Source organism: Hyaena hyaena, unplaced genomic scaffold (genome assembly GCF_003009895.1).
Source record: "Hyaena hyaena isolate Hyena2069 unplaced genomic scaffold, ASM300989v1 scaffold_80, whole genome shotgun sequence".
Lineage (NCBI taxonomy): Eukaryota > Metazoa > Chordata > Mammalia > Carnivora > Hyaenidae > Hyaena > Hyaena hyaena.
In genome coordinates, this window is record NW_024080712.1 from 3,082,996 (window position 1) to 3,102,256 (window position 19,261).

The following is a 19,261-nucleotide window of genomic DNA, read 5'->3' on the forward strand; positions in this document are numbered from 1 at the left end:
TGCGTGGCTCACTGGGTTAAGCATCCGACTCTTGATTTTGGCTCAGGTCATGATCTCACAGTTCATGGGTTCGAGCCCTGTGTCAGGCTCTTTGATGACAGCGTGGAGCCTGCTTGGGATTCTCTCTCCCTCTCTCTCTCTGCCCCTCTCCCACTCACTGTCTCCTTCTCTCTCTCTCTCTCTCTCAAAATAAATAAACTTTAAAAAAATAAACAGCACAAAAACAGGTTTATACATATACTAAAAATCATTGAATTGTATACTTAAAGCAGGTAAAATTTATAATATATAAATTAAACCTCACTAAAGCTGTTTGACATGAAAGAGAAAAGCACTGTACATTTAAGAAGGAGATGAAGCAAAGGAAAGAGAAAATGGAGACTAGAAAGTAAACTAAGAAGAAAGGATGCAGTATAACATAACCAGGTAAGCAGGTAAGAGAATAAGCAGAGAACAGCAAGAAGGGAAAAGAAAACGTAGCGCCTGAGTGGCTCAGTTGGTTGAGTATCTGACTACTGATTTCAGTTCAGTTCATGTTTGATCCCCAAGTCTGACTCCGCACTGGGGTGTGGTGCCTGCGGGAGATTCTCTCTCTCCCTCTGCCCCTCGCCCAGGCTTTCTCCTCTCTCTCTCTAAAAAAAAAAAAAAAGGAGGGGCGGGGGGGAAGAAAGCAAGGTCAAGGAAGGCTCTAAGAATGACCTTGACTCCTGGGGTGCCCAGGTGGCTCAGTCAGTTGAACATCCGACTTTGTATCAGGTCACCATCTCACAGTTCACGGGTTCGAACCCCACATCAGACTCACTGCTGTCAGTGTAGAGTCCGCTTCAGATCCTCTGTCCCCTTCTCTCTGCCCCACTCCCGCTCATGTGCACTCTCTCTCTCTCAGAAACAAAAAAATAAAACATTAAAAACATAAAGAATGACCTGACTCCTGTGTTATAAGATCCTGTTGTATGGAGATAGGGACTAAGCTAAGTAAATGAATTCTGCTATCACTGATTCACTTGGATTTTACAGACAGTAAATCCCCTCATTCAAAAAAATGGGGAACCATTGTAAAACTGTCAACCTTTCATCTCACCAAGATTGAAAAAAAAATGTTTACAAGAAAAGGAAGGCTTTAAGGGAAGGGAATTCATAAGCAGATAAAAAGATCCAAAATATAGGCCACTGAGGAGTGAGATCAGCTAGTTTCTACCAGTGGTCCACTGGACAGCAGAATTCAAATCCAGTGACTATGTGAGAAAGATGAGGGCCACCTGTGCTGCCTGGGGTGAAATACCTCGTGCGCTCTCTGTCTCTCACTCTCTCTCCCCCCTCCATGTGTACACGCGCACGCACACACAGACACACACACACACACACCCACCCCTGCATGCATCTGAACATTTCTCCTTGAGACAGTGGTATTGCTAGAATTAAACAACTGCTATTAAAACACGCTGGCTTTCTGAAACAGTAGTACCGAAAGAACATTCCTGACAGTGTAATCCTTTGATAAATGTTAGCTTAATTTACAATGTGCTTCTAACAAGTAAGGCATTTTAAAGTAAGCATTTACTTTAGGATAAAATTTGCCTTAACCTACGTATCCTCACCATCTTTAAATACTTAAAGACTATCACCTGGATTTTAAAATTAATTATCTAGCACATGACGACCTACTGCATGCTCAACACTATAAATGAGGCGCTGGGAAGAATTTAAGACAACGTGCTCTTAAGGAGCTCAGAATTTAGCGACGAAAATAAAGCAGAGGTAAAGAACAATAATGAGGAGGAAAACTTAAGTACTAACTGAAATGATCTGGAAGCTGAGGAGGAAAGAGGTCATGGTGGGCCCAGTCCCAGAATGCACCATCTTGTCTGGCTTCAGCTACCTGACTAGGTCTGCAATCTCCTACGAGCCCTGACCTGTCTCCCCAGCACAACTGAGTTTTGGAGCCAACAAGCCCTTGACATCCTGGATGGCTCAACAATTACTCAAACTTACTGTGTCCCAAACTGAACTCCCCTTACCCCTGGGCCTGTTTCTCCGCATGTCTCCTCATCTCAGCAAAGGCGTCTCTTCCCACTAACTGGTTCAAGCCAGCTGTCTGGAAATCATACTTGATCCCCGCTTTTCCTCATCCAACCCAGTCCAGCGCGTCATACCTGTAACACCTCTTGAAAATCTCTCCCCTGCTCTCTATGCCCACCTCGACCACCTCAGACACCCACACTAACACCACCTTTTGCCAGGATTATTGCAATAACCTAAACCAGGGAGTGGTAAACTACAGCCTGCGGCTTCTTTTTATATATAAAGTTTTATTGATTGGCCAAAGGTATGCCCATATTGTCTGTGGCTGCTTTCACACTACAACGGCAGAGTTGAGTAGCTGTGACAGAGGCTCTCTGACCCACAAAGCCAACCATATCTATCTGGCCCTTTATGGAAAAGGTTGGCTGACCTCCCCATCTAAATGGCCTCCTAGCTTCTCCCCTCTCCTATCCTACAACTAAATCATTTGTCACACACCAGCAGAGGGACGTTATAAAAACTCAGAATATTGGGCACCCGGGTGGCTCAGTCGGTTAAGCATCCGATTTCAGCTCAGGTCATGAGCCTGCACTTTGTGAGTTTGAGTCCCACATCGGGCTCTGTGCTGACAGCTCAGAGCCTGGAGGCTGTTTCAGATTCTGTGTCTCTCTCGCTCTCTCTCTCTGCCCCTCCCCTGCTCATGCTAATGCTCTGTCTCTGTCTCTCTTAAAAATAAAATGGAAAAAAAAAAATGGACATTAAAAAATTTTTTTAAAAACTCAAAATATTAAAACAAAACAAAACCTCACAATATATCTCTCCTGAGCTTATACCCTCAGTGGCTTGCTGCTTCACTAAAAATAAACTCTAAATTCCTTTAGGCAGCCAATCAAAGGCCCTACATGATCTGGCCTTTGCTTAGGGTTCTAATCTCATCTCGTGCCCCTGCTCACCGCCCTCCCCCCACCCCCTGCGTGTGTGCTTCAGCCCCACTGGATTTTCAGGCCCTCACATGGGCCACTCTCTTCTTCCTGCCCCGTAAGCTCTCTAACACTCCTTCTTTATCTACATCTATCTCTTCTTTATCCTTCAGCCTGAAAGGCCACGTCTTCCTCAGAAAGCCAGACCTTGACCACCACCTAGAGCAGACTCCCTCCCACCACTCCCTATCACAGCGCTGTGTCTGTGGCCTTCCTACGAAGTCGGCACCGGGTGCCATTATTTCGCGTGCGTTCTTGTTTCCCGCCTCTAGCTCTAAGCCCCAGGAGGAGATTAGGAACATACCCGCCCTGCTCCCCACCCTATCTCTGGCACAAGCCCAGCTCCCTGGGGTTGAAGGGGCTCAGGACAGGTCTCCCAGAAGTATGCCACTCTGCCATGAAGATTATTTTGAACTAAAAGCAATCAAAACCCAGCAGATTCAGGAAAAGCTCTTCACCTCCCCCTCAACTGCCTAAATTTACATTGGAGACTGTGGGATCCCTGTCCCAGGAAGAAAGCTATTACCAGAGAGCCCCTTTACCTAAGAAACTTAGCTGCATAACAGGGAAGTCATTGTTTTCCAAACATCTCCTCTGCCTCCCTGCAAATGGCCTACCTCCCTTTGTAGCCTCGAGGCTCTACCCCTCTCCTTGATTCAGGGTGTCATATAAGCCTCATTTTGCCTGACTGCTTGGGAATCTTTCATGTTTATATGGATTTTCTGTATGTATGTAATTCAGCCTTTGATTTTGTCCAGTTAATCTGTTTCATGTCGGTTGGATTCTTAGATCAACCAGAAGAACCTTGAAGGGTAACAGTAAAATTTTCCCTCTCCAACAGGGTTTAGCTTAGCTGTCATCTCAGGGCAGAAGGGTCTCAAAAGTCAATATAAGCCCTAGGAAACAGCATTCTAGTACCTGTTACTGTAACTGCAATGGAATCAAACTAAGAAATCTCAAGACTACATTGTTACAAAAAAGAAAATGATTCTTTACTAATTTTAAGCCAGATAACAAAACATAATTAAAATTCAAGCTTCCCGGGTGTGGAACAGATAGAAATATACGACCTTTGTGTAGGAGAATGACAAACTTATTACAAAAATCCTAGAAAAATCACAAGCAATCAGGAAATTGGCAGGGGGTAAAGGGCTTAAGTGCTCACCAACTGCAACGCACCAGAATCCAATGGGAAAAAATTTTAGGAAAAAAAAAAAAAGGTCTCTGCACTGAAACTAAACCATATAGGGACATCTGTTTTTTCATAGGTGTACTCTCGTAATCTACAGGCAATCTGGAAAAGAAGGCAAAAGGCTATAAACATTATCCACTTCTGCCCTCACATGGCTTAGAGTGGTACTGCAAGTCTCGGCCAATTAGGAAGATCCCATTACCACTCCTCTGCCTCCCCATTGTCATCAGAAACTTTCCATATTATTACTAGAATACTCCTAAATTCATTATTTCCCCCGCACAACAAGGAAAACATCAGCCTTAACAATATTTTAAGATTTATCCACAGTTGAAATTGAAGCAACAGCAAATTTATGAGATGTGCAATGTCTGTTTTGCCTTTAAGGAAAGGATTCTTCTTTTTTGAAAGGGAGAGAGAGAGAAAGAAAGAAGCCTTTTATTCCTTTAAGCCAGGCATAAGTTATTCCAGGTTTATGTGGAGATAACCTGGACTAATACAAATAAAGCCTGTCAGTTCCACGGGTCTGAGAAGTAAGAGCCTCACAAAAAGGCTTTGGAGACGTTTCAACAGCTTCTACACGCTTAAAACTGAAAATCATTTTGGTGGTCTTTTTTTCAAAAGCTTAAATCGTGCACAAACACAAATGTTGAGCACAACTTACAACGAACCCAAAAGACTGCCTGATCTAGTGTCCATTAAGTAATGTATATATATATTAAGTAAATATATAAATGTCAGGGTTATAGGAAAAAGGAGTTTTGTTGGGGACAGTTTGTCATAGTTTCTCCGTTTCCAGGAAATTAAAAACGAAGACAAGGAGTCCTGGAGAGCAGGACTTGGGTCATATTTGCCTTCCTATGCCTAGCAGCTAGGATTGGGACCAGTGCCTAGTAAACGCTAAATTAATGTTTTTTAAGCCAAATAAATCAATTCGAGAACAGGATAAAAAATAATACCAAAGAACCAAAGGCATAAAAAAAGGATGATATGCAAGTACAGGCCTAAAATGTTTGCTTGTTGTTTGATGGGATGGAAATTTCAGTTTAATTTGAGATGTCATTGAGAATTCTTGATTTTACGGTACAAGTGGAATCTTCAACAAAAGTCTGAATCTATAGTATGCATCTTTATAAAATGATGACAGAGAATCAGGTGTGCCGGCCCCAGAAGGAAACATAGAAGTTTTCTTCAAGGATGATTCTCAAAAAACAAGAGCTAAAGGCCGTCTGCGTGGCTCAGTTGGTTAAGTGTCCGACTTCAGCTCAGCTCATGATCCCACAGTTCGTGAGTTCAAACCCCATGTCAGGCTTTGTGCTGACAGCTCAGAGCCTGGAGCCTGTTTCAGATTCTGCATCTCCCTCTCTCTCTGCCCCTCACCGGCTCATACTCTGACTCTCTCTCAAAAATAATAAACAAACATTAAAATTTTTTTTATTTTTTTTAATGTTTTATTTCTGAGAGAAAGAGAGTGTGTGTGTGTGTGTGTGTGTGTGTGTGAGCAGGGGAGGGTCAGAGAGAGAGGGAGATACAGAATCTGAAGACAGGCTCCAGGCTCTGAGCTGGCAGTCAGCACAGAGCCCGATGCAGGACTCGAACCCACGAACCACAAGATCATGACCTGAGTCGAAGTCAGACGCTCAACCAACTGAGCCACCCCGGTGCCTCTAAAAAAAATTTTTTTAAACAATAGCTAAAAATCAGACAAAAAGGAAAAGAAGGGTTAAGTAGGCTCTCCTCAAGGTCAAATTGGGCTTATATGTTAATGATGTTCAAAGGCAGTTCAATTACATTTAAAAAATAGATTTACTCCTTCTCTTTTTGTGATGATAATTTATTTCTTAAAAAAAGAGCAGAGGGGCGCCTGGGTGGCTCAGTTGGTTAAGCATCCGACTTCTAGGCTCAAGTCATGAACTCACAGTTGGTAAGTTCTAGCCCTGTGTCGGGCTCTGTGCCGACAGCTCAGAGCCTGGAGCCTGCCCTGGATTCTGTGTCCCTCTGTCTCTCTGCCCCTTCCCCGCTCACACTCTGTCTCTCTCCATCTCAAAAATAAATAAACATTAAAAAAATTTTTTTTAAATAAGAAAAAGCAGAGGCAAAAACATTCATACACATGACCATTTGGAAATTTTCCTGTGATTAAGGTTAATACTGTTTAAAAAAAAAGCCTTTTTTTTTTTTTTTTTACCTTTCCTGTTGCTAGAACAGCAAAAACTAGTGAAAGTGCTAGACCAGCACTCACCAATAAAAATAAAAATATTTAAAGCTTTGGGGTTGTTTTGTTCTGTTTTGTTTTTTTAGAGAGAGAGGGTGCAAGCAAGGGAGGGGGCAGAGAGAAAGAGAGAAGCAGGACTCACCCTAAGAGGAGGGGCTCATGTTTTTAACTAAAAGTGTGGCTCAAGCTCACCCAAAGCAGGGCTCGAGCTCATGAATCGTAAGATCGTGACCTGAGCCGAAGTCAGATGCTTAACCAGCTGAACCACGCAGGCGCTCAATATTTTAAAGTTTTTAGTTGCCACATTCAAAAGAGCAAAAGGAAACAGGAGAAATTAATTTTGACATTATATTTTATGTAGCTTAATAAATCCAAAATGTTATTTCATAGCTGAAAAGGCTCTAAAGAAACACAAGGAAAGAATGCAGCACAGGTAGATCAAAATGTTAAAGAGCAGTGGAGCTGAAGGTAGAAGTCGCTATGATTCACCACGGAGGCCTGTGGCAATGCGGCAGCCAGGTCCCTACGACAGACCTGGAGCTGGCAGAAGCTGTGACTGCACTGGCAAGGAGCTGGCTCTGACCGGATGAGGCCAGGGGCTTACGGTGGAGGCTACGGAGGCTGTGATGCTTATCATGTCTATAATGACGGCTATGGATTCAGGTCAGATGGATTTGGAAGAGACCTCCATTATTGTTTCTCAGGAATGCCTGATCACAGATAATGGGGGGGGGGGGGGGGGGTCTACCTTCCAGAGCACAATGGGACATTGTGTACACATGCGGGAATTATCTTACACAGCTACTGAGAATGACATTTCTAATTGTTTTTCACTGCTCAACCCTGTGAGAGTACCTACTGAAATGGGTTCTGATGGCAGAGTCGCTGGTGAAGCCGGTGTCGAGTTTGTAACTCACGAAGATGCCGCAGCAGCTTCGTTAAAAGACAAAGCAAATATGCAACACAGATATGTAGAACTCTTCTTGAATTCTACAGCAGGAACAGACGGTGGGGGCTGATGGTTGCCAAATGATGGGAGGCACAGACTTGTCAAACCAGTCCAGTTATGGTGGCCCGGCCAGTCAGCAGCCAAGTGGTGGTTGTGGGGGTGGCCATGGTGGCCAGAGCAGCATGAGTGGATATGACCAAGTTTTATGGGAAAACTCCAGTGATTTCCAAGCAAGCATTGCACAGGCAGCCAAGGGGCAGCGAACAGCAGCTACTACCGTATTGGAAGCTGGGCATCTCTGGGAGTGAACAAAATGGGAGGGATGCGTAGCATGTCCAGTATTAAGTGATGGAGGGGGAATGTAATTTATCCTGATCACTGACTCATGGTCAACATTTTTCTTTTTCTTTTGTTTTTCATGTTTATTTATTTTTGAAAGAGAGAGAGCGTGAGCAGGGGAGGGGCAGAGAGAGAGGGGGACAGAGGATCCAAAGCGGGCTCTTGGATGGACAGCAGTGAGCCTGATGCAGGCTTGAACCCACAAGCCATGAGATCATGACCTGAGCTGAAGCCTTATGCTAAACTGACTAAGCCACCCAGGTGCCCCTTGGTCAGCATTTTTCAAAGAAAAAAAGTGTTTCAGCTTTGTAATACAAGCTTGTGATTTATGCCTGCTCTAAGTGGAAATCAGGATTGTTTTAAAGACTTAACATTCAGTATTTTTGAGCACATTCATCTAGGATGTAAAAACTGAGTAAAGTATAGCTGTTAAACGATTTTCAGCTTTTGTCTAGTTATATTGTAGGATGTACTTAAGCAGTAAGTGTACTTAGGTTAAGGCAGTTGAATTATGGTAAATGTCACTCTTACATAAACCACATGACACTGAACACTGTTCCGATGCATGTTGAAACATGCTTTTTTGTAAAAATCAGTATAGGAGCTGTGTCTACAATTAAAACTGAAAACATCTGGCATGTTTGTTAGTTCTAGTTTCATTTAATAACCTCTAAGGCATGTAAGTTTAAGCTTTTTTTTTTTAAGTTAATGGTGAAAAATTGAGCTGTAATACTTCAGGATTTGGGTCTTGGTGGGAATTTTTTTGCTTTTTTTTTTTAAGTTTATTTTCAGAGAGAAACTTGTCTAATAAATCTTCTTTTATTTATTTATTTTTTTAAATGTTTTTATTTATTTTGAGGACAGAGAGAGACAGAGCGTGAGGCGGGAGAGGCAGGCCATGACCTGAGCCGAGGTTGGAAACTTAACCGACTGAGCCCCAGTATTAAATATGTTTTAAAAGAAGCCAACCTAGTTATGCAGGTATGTTCAGTTTATACAACTTCATCAAGCTATATTCCTATGATATGTGCACAGTTCTGTGTGTTTGTGTGATACTCCAATTTTAAAAAATTCTAAAGGAAGCACCCTTTTTTTTCCCTCATAAATTGTGAAGGAAGAAATAGCAAGGGAGAGAAACTTTTGCATAGCACACTGATGCATTCATATGAAGTTTAACATACTCAGTAGGATACTACTAAAGTAGTACAATTTATGGTTAATAAATGATAGCACAAGTTTATCAGCTCTGTTAACAAAATGGATCTTGCAGATAGCACATGTATCTGCTGACATTGACAATGATGACAGTAATAACAGCTCACATGTTTATGAACACTTCCTGAATGTCAGACATGCCAAGTGCTTTATATAATTGCACTGAATCCTCCCAACAACCCTGTTAATATCGTCTGGGTTGTATTACAATATTACATTATTATCATGTTATAGATGAGTACGTGGAAGCTTTGAGAAGTAATTTGCCACAAGTCACACAGGCACCTTAATAATGGACAGTAATTTTTGAGTACGTACTATAGATCTGACACCATTCTAAACACTAAGTGTATTGACTTATTTAAGCCTCAAAACATTATCCCCCATTTAGCAGATGAGTAAACTGAGGCACACAGAAGCCCACTTGTCCAAGGTCGTCGAGCTGGTAAGTGGCGCCGCTTGGCTATGAACCCAAGCCATCTGGCTCCAGATTCTTAACCACTGAGCGATATACCACTTGGAAGTCACAACAGAAATCTGAACTTGTGCAGGCGGTCCATAGGAACTAAACTGTTCATTATTCTGCTGTCCTGCCTAGCAATTGGGTCACCTGACATTCAGATAAGGAGTACATGCACGTTCCCATTCATTGAGAGGAAGGGAAACAGTAAACAAATAACAAGTTCAAATACTATGTTCTTTCTTTAAGCAGCTAATCCTCACTTCTCACTTCCAGATTGCCTCCACCATCAGATTTCCCTAACTCAGTCTCTCTCTACTTCCAGAGCACTTTGGAAATACAGATGACCTTTGAACAACATGGGTTTGGACTGTGTGGGTTCACTTATACATGGACTTTTAAAATAAATACAGTATTGTTAACAGATTTTCTCTTCCTTGTGATTTTCTTAGTAACAGTTTCTTTTCTCTAGCTTACTTTATTATAAGAATATGGTACTGGGGCACCTGGGTGGCTTAGTCGGTTAAGCGTCCGACTTTTGCTTAGGTCATGATCTCGTGGTTCGTGGGTTCGAGCCCTGCGTCGGGCTCTGTGCTGACTGCCAGCTCAGAGCCTGGAGCCTGTTTCAGAGTCTGTGACTCCCTCTCTCTCTGACCCTCCCCTGCTCATGCTGTCTCTCTCTTTCTCTCTCTAAAAAAAAAATGTATATTAAAAAAAAAAAAGACTAAGGTCATGATCTCGTGGTTCGTGGGTTCGAGCCCTGCGTCGGGCTCTGTGCTGACTGCCAGCTCAGAGCCTGGAGCCTGTTTCAGAGTCTGTGACTCCCTCTCTCTCTGACCCTCCCCTGCTCATGCTGTCTCTCTCTTTCTCTCTCTAAAAAAAAAAAAAAAAAAAAAAAAAGAATATGGTACATAATACACATACAAAGTAAAGTATGTGCTCATTGCCAGTGTATGTTATTGGTAAGGCTTCTAGTCAACAGTAGGCTGTTTGGGGGAGTCAAAGCTATACATGGATATACAGGGATATTTTTGACTGGGGGTGAGGGGAGAAGTCAACGTCATTAATCCCCAAGTTGTTCAAGGGTCAACTGTACTCAAGTAGCACTCACCAGAATGCATGGTGTAACTGATTTCTCTCCACATGCAGGTTGCTGCACACCGATCCCAGGAGTACTCACCGCGTTTAATGCTGATCTTGCCCAGTGATCTGGGACCACCAAGGCAGGGACCATCCATGTCATTCCCTGCTGTAATCCCACCTCCCAGCACAGTGTCTAGCACATAGGAAGCCATCTATATGTATGTGTTGAATGAATGAAGAGTAGATGCTTAATAACCCAGAAGGATATAAATTTATAAAAAAAAAAAAATTCCGTGCTTGCCTCAATAACGCATATTTGGGGCTCTTCCTTATGGCCATCCACGGGCACCATAGCTTGATTCATAACCCACTCCTGGACAGCATCAGTAATGTGAGGGACAACTGCAGAAAGAAGGAGTAATTAGCACAAAAGCTTATTTCATGGTCAGGAGGAAGGAACGTATTCGTGTCTTTAGACCTCCCAAAAGACCTGAAAGCCACTTGGCAAATGAGACAAACTACATTTCTCATGTGATTATCCACCTCACTTGAAAATATTATGGGCACAATATAAGTTTAATCACTTAAATGTTCTGTCATTTCTAGTGAGACTGACCAACCACGGAGAGCAAGAAACAGAGAGCAGAAATGCCATGTTCATTTCAACTAGAAACACCCATAATGCCAACTAGAAACTGCAAGGAGGGCTGTCAAGGGTACTGTGTGCCGGACCCCACAGGGAAGAAAGACGCACAGTGGTCTGGCCCCACAACCCACCAGCCAGTGGGGAGGGGTCTTCTCCGGGTATAGACGAGACCCTCATGTTGACCAGGGACCTGTGGTTGCTCACATCAGCTGAAGAGGCCAGAAGGTGACAACCCAGCAAGGATTTAAGGCCCAGAGGTCCCTTGGGTGGGGAGCAGGCCTGCAGCTACCGAAGAGACAGAAAGGCGACATCCTTGCGGGTACAGCCAACTAACCTAATGGGCTTCACGAAGCAGGAAAGTCGCCCACTGGGAAGCTGAGGCGAGAAAGCTCTACCTCCCACTTGCTGCTTCCTCGAGGGGGCAGGAAGTCATCACCGACTGGTGCATCTGGAACAACCCACGTTACATGCAGCAACTCTCCCTCCCGTGGGTCCTCCAAGATCTACCCTCGGGGGGAAACTTAGAAAGCACAAGCGCAGCTGAGATCTAAGCCACACCATCCAGTTTCAGTAATAACACAGCTGATCTTTTGATCTACAGCCGTCCAACCTCCATGTCCACTTCTCAGCCGGTTCCAACGTGTAAGTGATTTCAAGGAGTTGGGGGATAGCACCTTTACCATGTGGGAACGTATGAATACAAAACTTGGTGGGGATGGAGGGCAGAGAAGGGAGGACAGGGGGTCTCTCTTAAGGCAAAAGAGAATCTTACCACTCAGGAAGAGGGTTGGTGAAAAAGGCTCAGACCATACTACCAGCCACTCCAGTTCAATCCCCCAGTCCGTCCCCCAAAGAGGAGTAGGTATGATCCATGCAAAGATACAAGAAAAAGGGAGACAGACAAAATAAAAACAATCCGAAAAAACCTGCACCTCAATTAGGTAAAAGTGATGACTACGGTTCTCCATGGGTTTTATACATAAAAGCTAAAGACAGATATATGGACCAGGGAAAATAATGCCATTAGTAATACACCTAAAGACTGATAAAAATACAATCAAGAGGGGGGAGGAGGGGATGGGCATGGAGGAGGACACTTGTGGGGATGAGCACTAAGTGTTATGTGGAAATAAAAAAAAAAATACAATCAAGAGCATGGAGGGTGAAGTGGACACCTCTGAATAAAACAAAGAGGGAAAAAAAACAAAAAATAAAAATAAAACAAAGGAGAAAAGAAAGCAGGGATAGGAAAAGGATTAGAACGTGTAGAGTTCAGGGACCTCCTCCTCTTCACATCTATTTTGAGCAGTGTGTGGGTGCTCAGCGCACAGGACTTGTTAAGCTTTAGGGAAAAGAGTACCTTGTACTGTTTTCCCCAGGTAATCGCCACGTCTCTCCTTATTGATCACATGCTGATAGATCTTCCCAGTGGTGATGTTGTTGTCTCTATAAAGGTTAATATCCAAGAACCGTTCGTAATTTCCAAGGTCTAAATCAACTTCTCCACCATCATTTAAGACAAATACTTCACCTAAGATTAAAAAAAAAAAAAAGACAATGTAAATATTAAAAATCTTTCAGGGCACTGGGCCAGCTCAGTTGGTGGAGCATGAGACTCTTGGTCTCGGGGTGCTAAGTTCGAGCCCCACATTAGGTAAATAGCAATTTATTTCAAAGCATGAGTGTCGTGGACTCTGGAAGTGGCATAAAAACATCTTAATTCCCATCTCAGGAATCTTAAGCCACAATTAAACAGACAATACATGAAAAGTAGGGCCCCAGCAGGCCGACAGGGCAACTTAGTTTAAGGGGGACAAAAAAGCCAGGCTGCACAACAGCACCTGAAAAAGACAGAGATAAAGACTTCATCACACAAGGACGATTGTGCTGATGATTGTGCATGTCTCTGGGTCTCTGCTGTGGCTTGAGGGCATCAATTGGGAGTCCAGTGTTCAAAAACCACTTTATAAGAATTGAACCTCTCCCTTGGGGCGCCTGGGTGGCTCAGTCGGTTGAGCGTCCAACTTCAGCTCAGGTCATGATCTCACGGTTCGTGGGTTCGAGCCCCGCATCGGGCTCTGCTGACAGCCAGCTCAGAGCCTGGAGCCTGTTTCAGATTCTGTACCTCCCTCTCTCTCTGACCCTCCCCTGTTCACGCTGTCTGTCTCTCTCTCAGAAATAAATAAATAAAACATTAAAAAAATTAAAAAAAAAAAAAAAGAATTGAACCTCTCCCTGATCAAGGCAATTCTATCATTTACTCCCATTTCAAGATGTTCACAGCGAAAAAGAAGGTTGGTTAGCTTATAAACCGAATCAGAAACCTTTTTTTAAAAATGTATCTATTTATTTTGAGAGAGAGAGATAGCGTACAAACAGAGGAGTAGCAGAGAGAGGAAGAGAGAGAATCCCAAGCGCTGACAGTGCAGAGCCAGATGCAGGGCTCAAACTCACGAACTATGAGATCCTGACCCGAGCCCAAGTCAAGAGTCAGATGCTTAACTGACTGAGCCACCCAGGCACCCCTCATAAACCTTTAATACCTTCATTTATGTCTCCCTTATAAGGTACCTAAGTGACGTCAGGAAGATCTCTAAGAACAAAAGAGCAAACTGATAAAATCACACTATTTTCACATTTCCTAAATTCCATTTCCAGTCCAAAATCCACTGTCTCACGTTAATGAGGAATCATCAACCTATAGGAGTCTTTTTACTTTGTTTTTTTTGTTGTTGTTTTTTTTTAATGTTTTATTTATTTCTAGGAGAGAGAGAGAGAGACAGCGTGAGCAGGGGAGGGTCAGAGAGAGAGGGAGTCACAGACTGAAACAGGCTCCAGGCTCTGAGCTGGCAGTCAGCACAGAGCCCAACGCGGGGCTCGAACCCACGAACTGCGAGATCATGACCTAAGCGAAAGTCGGACGCTTAACCGACTAAGCCACCCAGGTGCCCCAGGAGTGTTTTTACTTTGATCATCTTAACTTCTGACACATAAGGGAAGATCGCTAAAATCTCTTTAGTTAACTCAGGCCAAAGCCAGTTTGGCAACACTGTAGGTGTCTATGGCAAAGGTCTTGAATTTTTAAAGTTCTGAAATTTTAAATTCCTAAAATTTTAAAAGTATGTATGCATTATATTCCTAGGAGAGAGAGACAAACTGGATGACAAGTCTTTAAAACAGGTTCTGGGGAGGGGCACCTGGGTGGCTCAGTCGGTTAAGCGTCCGACTTCGGCTCAGGTCATGATCTCAAAGTTTGTGGGTTCAAGCCCCACATCGGGCTCTGTGCTGACAGCTGGGAGCCTGGAGCCTGTTTCGGAATCTGTGTCTCCCTCTCTCTCTGTCCCTATCCCACTTGTGCTCTGTCTGCGTCTCTCTCAAAAATAAACATTTAAAAATAATAATTTTAAAAATAAATAAATAAAACAGGCTCTTAGATTTAATGTAGTTATAATAAAAATTCCAACAGATTGTTTCAACTTGACGATGACCCTACAGTGAATTTGCTAGAAACACAGGTGATTACTAAAACAAAGCATACAAAAAATAATGAAAGTCCTTATAATGAATAACAGTGAGTAAAGGAAGATCGAAATACATATGCATACCTATATTTCAATATATAGAGAGATGGAACAAGATGTCAACAAGTGTACAGAACCAAAATATCCAAGAAAATCCCTATTACATCAAAGAATTTAATATAGGACCTGAAAATAATAAAACCTAAGAGCATCACAAATCAAAGGAAATAAAGCACTCAGAAATCAACTTCAAAGAAATGTAGGGCCTATATTTAGAAAACTTAAAAACCTTACTTCAGAGACAAAAAAAGAAGGTATAAAAATAAGGAAAGCTACTTCTAAAGCTCCTGAATGGGCCAGTCAATGTTTTCAGTGTTTAATTCTTCCCCAAATTAATTCATAAATTTAAAGAAATTTTTGTCAAAAACTCCAATGCAATTTCTTGTGAAGTTGGACAAAATGGTCCCTAAGTTAATTCTGTAGACAACAAACATTTTGAGGTTCAGAAAAAAACAAAGGAAGAAGAAAAGAAATATGGAGAGCTCTGACCTACTTGATAATAAAAAGCTGCAGCTATTAAAATGATAGGCAGGAATAAACACAGAAATCCGGAACAGAACAGAGGACAAAGATAGACTTAAGTAGAGACGAAAATGTGGCATTTCCAGTCAGCAGAAAAGGGATGAAGTCTTTGATAAATGCCATTAGGAATAGTCGGCTAATCAGAAAAAAAGTTATGTTACATCCCCATCTCACACCAAATTAAGTTCCAGAAGTGTTATTAATGTTAAAGTAAAAGCAAAGGAAACTATAAAAGCCCCAGAAGAAAATACAGATGAGTATTTAAATATTCCTGTGGCAGAGAAGCCTAAAGTGACATCAAAGGCAGAAACCATAAAGGAAATAGTTGATACTTTAATCACATAAATGGCAAGTTGAAATTCATCAGTAACTAACAGAATATTAAGGCAAATTTCAAATAGAGTAAAACTATATACACAGAGGTTAATACACTTTACATAAAGTATTCTTGAGGGGCGCCTGGATAGCTCAGTTGGTTGGGCGGCTGACTTTGGCTCAGGTCATGATCTCACGGTTCGTGGGTTCAAGCCCCGCGTCGGGCTCTATGCTAACTGCCAGCTCAGAGCCTGAAGCCTGCTTCAGATTCTGTGTCTCCCTCTCTCTGACCCTCCCCCTATTCACGCTGTCTCTCTCTCTCTCTCAGAAATAAATAAAACATTAAAAATTAAAAAAAAAAAACATATTCTTGAAAATCATATAAAAAAGTCCAAAGAAAAATTGGCATAACACATGGCATTAGTCAATTTTGCTGCACACCAAACAACCCTGAGATCTTAGTGACTTACAAAACACTTATTGATTTCTCCCTCGTATGTGGGGCAGTTGTGAGTCATTCCAGGACCCAGACTGAAGGAGAAACTCCTACACAGGGCAGACAGTTCTCAAGGCAGAGAGCAGAAGCACCAAAGAGACAGAGACAGATCGTGTCATGGCACTGAAAATTTCTGCTTCAACAAGGTACATTCACTAATGTCTCCTAGGGAAAAACTAATCACGTGGCCAAATAAGGTGACCAATCTCTCGGGTTTACCCAGGACTAATATTGGGTTCCCAGGGTTTAGACTTTCAGTTTCAAAATCACGAAAGCTCCAAGCAAACCTGGATGAGTTAACCACCGTACATGACCAGAGTCCAAAGTCAATGGAACAAGGAAATTTACTCCACAGAAGGAAGCTGGGTAACACTTTCAAACAAAAATATAATCTACCATCGACTTGCATAAGTCATTCCACAGACAAAATGAAAATCAAAGAAATCTAAATTAGAACAATGAGATACCTTTTTTTGTTTTCTGGGTTTCTCTCAGGTCAGTAAAGTTTAAAAAGAATGATATTCAGCAGGGATATTAAAAAAAAAAAAAAACAGGCCTCATGCAATTGATGTGTATATAAATTAGGCAGATACACAGCCTTCATCAGAAAATTCTTGGAAACAAGATGGAAGTTGAAATTTGAAGTTCTTCAGGTTATGGAAAGGTGATATAGAAAACTTTCCATATATTAGAAAACACTTCGAATGCAAACACATCCCAAGTGAAATAAAGAACTGAACACATTCCAGGGGCACCTGGGTGGCTCAATCAGTTAAGCAGCTGACTCTGGATTTCAGCTCAGGTCATGATCGAGCCCCACATCAGGCTCTGTGCTAACAGTGTGGAACTTGCTTGGGATTTTCTCTCAATCTCTCTCTCTCTCTCTCTCTCTCTCAAAATAAGTAAATAAACCTTATTTTTTAAAAAAAGAATCACAAACACATTCCAAGTAAAGACTAGAAATAGTCACAGCTTATGAAGATTTTTCAATTTTCTAAACTTTTGAAAAAAAACTACAAATAGCCACAAACTTATGAAGAATTCTAATTTTTCAGAACTTTTTGGATTTTAGAGTTATACATAGGGATCATGAACCTAAAAACCTTCGGTAGTATACACTATACGTCAAAAGCCTAAAAAGCATACGTGACATCAAAAATTCTGCACATAGGTATTTATGTTTAAAAACATAAGATTTCAAGATTTCCATCACAGTGTTGTTTATAATATCAATACACTGGAGGGGTGTCTCGGTGGCTCAGCTGGTTGAGCATCTGACTTCAGCTCAGGTCATGATCTCACGGTTCGTGGGTTCAAGCCCCGCGTCAGGCTCTGTGAGCCTGGAGCCTGTTTCAGATTCTGTGAATCTGTTTCAGATTCTCCCTCTCTCTCTGACCCTCCCCTGCTCATGCTGTCTCTCTCTCAGAAATAAATAAAACATTACCAAAAAAAATGTTTTTAATATCAATACACTGGAAATTATTTCCTATTATTGTACAGGTTGTGGGTGGCCTGTAAGAGTAAAAAAAAGAGTAAAAAAAAGATTCAATTCATTTGAAGTTCAAAAAAAAGGCAAAAGTAATGTCTGGAGTCAATCCTTACTATATGTCGAAGAGTTGGGAGAACATTGATTAAGGAAGCATTTTCCTAATTGTTGAGAAATAACTCCGTTAATGCTCATCTATCCCTACTAGTAGGTTGCACAGTATATTATGCAACATGCAGCGTATCATGTAGGGCGTAATAAAAACAAGATGAAAAGTAAAAGCAAAAAAGAATAAATAAGTTAAAAAGAATGAGCAAAAGTAATCTATAGTGTTAGAAGACAGGAGAGCAGTCACTTTGGTGGTTTCCGGTGGGGAAAGATGGGAAGGGGCAAAGGGGGTTTTCTGTTTCTTGACCTGGGGGCCGGCTACATAGTATGTTCATCTTATCGAGTGGTACACTTATGGTCTATGCACTTTCCTGCTTGCATGTAAAAAGTTTAAAAAGAAGGTGCCTAGAGGCTCCTGAGTAGCTCAGTCGGTTAAGCATCCGACATGGGCCCAGGTCATGATCTCCCAGCTCATGGGAGTTTGAGCCCCTCAGCCGGCTCTGCTGTCCACACAGAGCCCACTTTGGATCCTCTGTCACCCTCTCTCTCTCTCTGCCCCTCCCATGCTCATGCATGCCCTCTCCCTCAAAAATAAAAACTAAAATGTATGTAAGTGCTAATACCTTTTAAAAAGTAGTTGGCATATATATTAAAATGTCAACGTTAAGAATAGTCACTCCAGCGCCTGAGTGGCTCAGTCGATTAAGCGTCTGACTTCAGCTCAGGTCATGACCTCACGGTCTGTGAGTTCAAGCCCCATGTCCAGTTCTGTGCTGACAGCTCAGAGCCTGGAGCCTGCTTCAGATTCTGTCTCCCTCTCTCTCTGCCTCTCTCCTGCTCACGTGCCCTCTCTCTCAAAAATAAATAAACATTGAATAATAATAATAATAGTTACTCCAAGTGGTGGGAAATGGATTATTTTTGTTTTCTTCATGCCATTCTATACTGTCAATGTAACTGTCAATATGATCTGCCGGGAACCGCACCGGCCTCTCTGGATGGCGGTCACAGCAAGGAAATGGCAGTGTTTGCAGCTCCTGCCATGAGAAATGAAAACTGGTATCTCCTTCTGCTACTACTGGCTCATGTTGGAAATGAGGCTGCTGGTATTGACCAGGCCTCACGATATTCCGTATCAGACCCATATTCTGAATACAGATACCTCATAAGGAAAAGCATATTCCTGCCTTTGCAAGAGAGATTTTAGATGAAAGCTCTATGGATGATCGTCAAAAGGCTCTTCCTATGGGCCTTGCAGATCCAAGACTTAGACAATAAAGGAGGTTAAAAACACAAGAGTTATAATTGAGCCTGGCCCCGAGACAAAGAGCCTAATTTAAAGTTAAGGTACAGATAAGGGCAGAACATAGTTACTACATATATCTTTGCTAATTGGTGAAGCACAGCAGTCCCTTCCTCAAGGCCTACTTTCCACAGACCCCCTCCCTTACACCGGCAGCTGGGAGGAGGATAGACAAGAGGAGCTAAAACATAAACCCAGACGCAGAGACTGACACATTTAGGGCCCCCATGGTGCTTGCACATTCAGCATCAAGGAAAAGGCTCGCTCAAGCAATTTAGGAACAAGCCTAATATACATTCCTCCTCTTGTGATTAAAAATTGTCTAGAGGCCTACCCATGCAAAATAAGA

General features: G+C 42.2%; 1 protein-coding gene and 1 pseudogene across 4 annotated transcripts in view; one reads left to right on the plus strand and one right to left on the minus strand.

Annotated features, from left to right (window-relative positions):
* Positions 1–19,261, minus strand: part of CTPS2 (CTP synthase 2) — a 96,533-nt gene that overhangs the window by 68,934 nt on the left and 8,338 nt on the right. For all 4 annotated transcript variants that reach the window (XM_039233953.1, XM_039233952.1, XM_039233950.1 and 1 more), the window contains exons 3-4: positions 12,462–12,632; positions 10,757–10,857 (exon numbers count right to left, since the gene is read on the minus strand). In XM_039233953.1, coding sequence (XP_039089884.1) covers positions 10,757–10,857; positions 12,462–12,632 — 272 coding nt within the window. The remainder of the gene's footprint in view (positions 1–10,756; positions 10,858–12,461; positions 12,633–19,261) is intronic.
* LOC120232889 lies at positions 407–7,707 on the plus strand (annotated as a pseudogene).